General features: G+C 60.2%; 1 protein-coding gene across 1 annotated transcript in view; it reads left to right on the plus strand.

Moving 5' to 3' along the window:
- The window catches only part of RNF115 (ring finger protein 115), a 4,234-nt gene that overhangs the window by 604 nt on the left and 716 nt on the right, over positions 1-2,914 (plus strand). Inside the window, exons 2-7 of the mRNA XM_015884299.2 lie at positions 65-119; positions 238-446; positions 1,383-1,454; positions 1,889-1,961; positions 2,325-2,418; positions 2,561-2,676. Of these exons, the coding sequence (XP_015739785.1) occupies positions 65-119; positions 238-446; positions 1,383-1,454; positions 1,889-1,961; positions 2,325-2,418; positions 2,561-2,676 (619 nt within the window). The remainder of the gene's footprint in view (positions 1-64; positions 120-237; positions 447-1,382; positions 1,455-1,888; positions 1,962-2,324; positions 2,419-2,560; positions 2,677-2,914) is intronic.

Raw genomic sequence — 2,914 nt, forward strand, 5'->3', positions numbered from 1 at the left:
CCCCCCCCCCATCCCTCCCTCACTGTTTTATGGGGGGGGTCCCCTCTGACCTGTTGTTCCTCTGCAGTTTCCTGGATGGTGGCGGCGCAGAGGACGGACCTTCAGCACGGTTTGCAGAGGTGGGAGACGCCATGGGGGGGGATGGTGGGGAGGTCCAGATGGAGGTGGGTCCCGGTTCGGCCCATCCCATCGGTTCCGATTGATGCCACCATCCCGTTGTGTTCCATCCCATCGCAGCTCTGGAACCAATTGGATCACACCATGTTGTTCCCCGACTTCAGACCGTTCCTGAGCAGCTCCTGGGATCAGGACGGCCGGGACACGGAGCGGGGCCACCAGCCCCACACTGAGCTCTGGGGGCCGGGTCGGCCGCCGCGGTTACCCATGGCACGAAGGTTCCGCTCCAGGGGCAGCTCCCGGCCAGACCGATCCCCGGCCATTGAGGGGTCTGTATCTATGTCTGTATCTATCATCTCTGTATCTATCTCTCTATCTCTGTATCTATCTCTGTGTGTCTGTATCTATCTCTGTATCTATCTCTGTATCTATCATCTCTGTATGTCTGTGTCTATCTCTGTATGTCTGTATCTATGTCTGTATCCTTGTATCTATCTCTGTATCTATCTCTGTATCTATCTCTGTATCTATCTCTGTATGTCTGTGTCTATCCCTGTATGTCTGTGTCTATCTCTGTATGTCTGTGTCTATCTCTGTATCTCTGTATCTATCTCTCTATCTCTGTATCTATCTCTGTATCTCTGTATCTATCTCTCTATCTCTGTATCTATCTCTGTATCTCTGTATCTATCTCTCTATCTCTGTATCTATCCCTGTATCCCCCCACCTGGGGGTCCTGGGGGGGTCCTGGCCATGGGCTGCTGCTGGGGGGGGGAGGCTGGGGGTCCTCTGAGCCCTTGTCATGGTGGGAGGTGGGAGGGGGGGCTGATGGGGGGCTGCCCCCTCACACTGCATTGTGTCCTGCATCTCACATCCCTGCAGCCCCCATCTGTGTATCCCTGCATGTTCCATCCATGCATCCCCCATCGCTGCATTCCCCATCCATGTAGGCTCCATCCCTGCATGCTCCATCCCTGCATCTCTCATCCTTGCATCCCTGATACCTGCATCCCCCATCCCTGCATCCCCTGTCCCTAAGGCTCCATCCCCCATCCTTGCATCCCTATCCTTGCATGCTCCATCCCTGCATCCCTCATCCATGTAGGCTCCATCCCTGCAACCCTATCCCTGCATGCTCCATCCCTGCATCCCCCATTCCTCTACATTCCATCCCTGCCCTCACCCCCCTGTGTCTGCACACCCCATGCAGTGCTGGCTGCATTGTTGCTGTTGTTGCATCCCGCTGCTCTCCCTGCCCCCCCCAGGATCATCCAGCAGATTTTCGCAGGTTTCTTCGCCAACTCGGCCATTCCCGGCTCCCAGCACCCGTTCTCATGGTGAGTGCAGGGGATGCAGGGGATGCACAGCAGCAAACACCAGTAAATACAGTAAAAACACCATTAAACACCAGTAACAGCTGCAACAAACAGCAGCTGCACTTCCCATTTGCCCCCAGTGTCAGTGTGAGGCTGCAGGGCTGTTTGCTGAGCACAATGCATCCGTACTGCAACCACAATGCATCACACTGCAGCCACAATGCAGCCACATTGCAGCCACAATGCACTGCACTGCAGCCACAATGCATCACACTGCAGCCACAATGCAGCCACAATGCACTGCACTGCAGCCACGATGCATCACACTGCACCTACAGTGCAGCCACAATGCACCACATTGCACTGCAGCCTCACTGCAGCCCCAATGCACTGCGCTGCGCTGCAGCCCCACTGCACTGCACTGCAGCCTCAGTGCAGCGTTGCTGCCCCCCCAGGAGCGGGATGCTGCACTCCAACCCTGGGGATTACGCGTGGGGACAGAGCGGCCTCGACGCCATCGTCACGCAGGTGAGCGCCGCAGCACGGGCAATGCAGGCAGTGAGCATTGCAGCAATGGGAGCTGCAGCATTGGGAGCTGTAGAGCTGGGAGCTGCTGCAACACTGGGAGCTGCAGCATTGGGACATGCAGTGCTGGGAGCTGCAATGCTGGGGGGTGCAGGGAGGGGGTGGTTAAGGAAGGGAGGGGGGCAGGACCCCCAGTTTGGGGATGGGACCCATTGATCCTGGCCTGTCCCATCTCAGCTGGGAGATGAGGACCCACAGATTCCAGCCCATCCCATCTGTGCCCCACACCACCCTGTGCCCCACACCCTGTGCCCCACACCTTGCTCTGTGCCCCACTTTGTGCCCCCCACTTTGTGCTCCCTGCAGCTCCTGGGGCAGCTGGAGAACACGGGCCCCCCCCCAGCCGACAGGGAGAAGATCTCGTCTCTCCCGACGGTGGCGGTGACTCAGGACCAAGTCGGTGGGTGCCACGTTCCGGGGGGGGGGGTCGTGGGGGTCCATCCCCGCGGTGGAGAGGGGGATCTGGGAGGGGAGGGGGGTAATTTGGGGGGGGGTGGGGGGTAATTTGGGGGGGGGTCCACATCGCCCCGGCGCTGTTACAGACACGGGGTTGGAGTGCCCGGTGTGTAAGGAGGACTACGCGCTGGCCGAGCAGGTCCGGCAGCTGCCGTGTAACCACGTCTTCCATGGCGGCTGCATCGTGCCATGGCTGGAGCTGGTAAGATGCTGACACCAGGGGTCCCCGTTCAACCCCCCCCCCCGCCACCCCCGGGGGTCCCTGTGGCTCCGGGTCCCTGTTCAGATCCGCCGCCCCTGGGGGTCCCTGCAAGTCCAGGTCCCCGTTCACCCCCCCCCTGCCACCCCTGGGGGTCCTTGTGGGTCCCGGTCCCCATTCGGCCACCCCTAGGGGTCCCTGCGGCTCCGGGTCCCCGTTCAGATCCCCCCCCTGCCGCCCC

This window comes from Coturnix japonica, chromosome 25, assembly GCF_001577835.2.
Source record: "Coturnix japonica isolate 7356 chromosome 25, Coturnix japonica 2.1, whole genome shotgun sequence".
Lineage (NCBI taxonomy): Eukaryota > Metazoa > Chordata > Aves > Galliformes > Phasianidae > Coturnix > Coturnix japonica.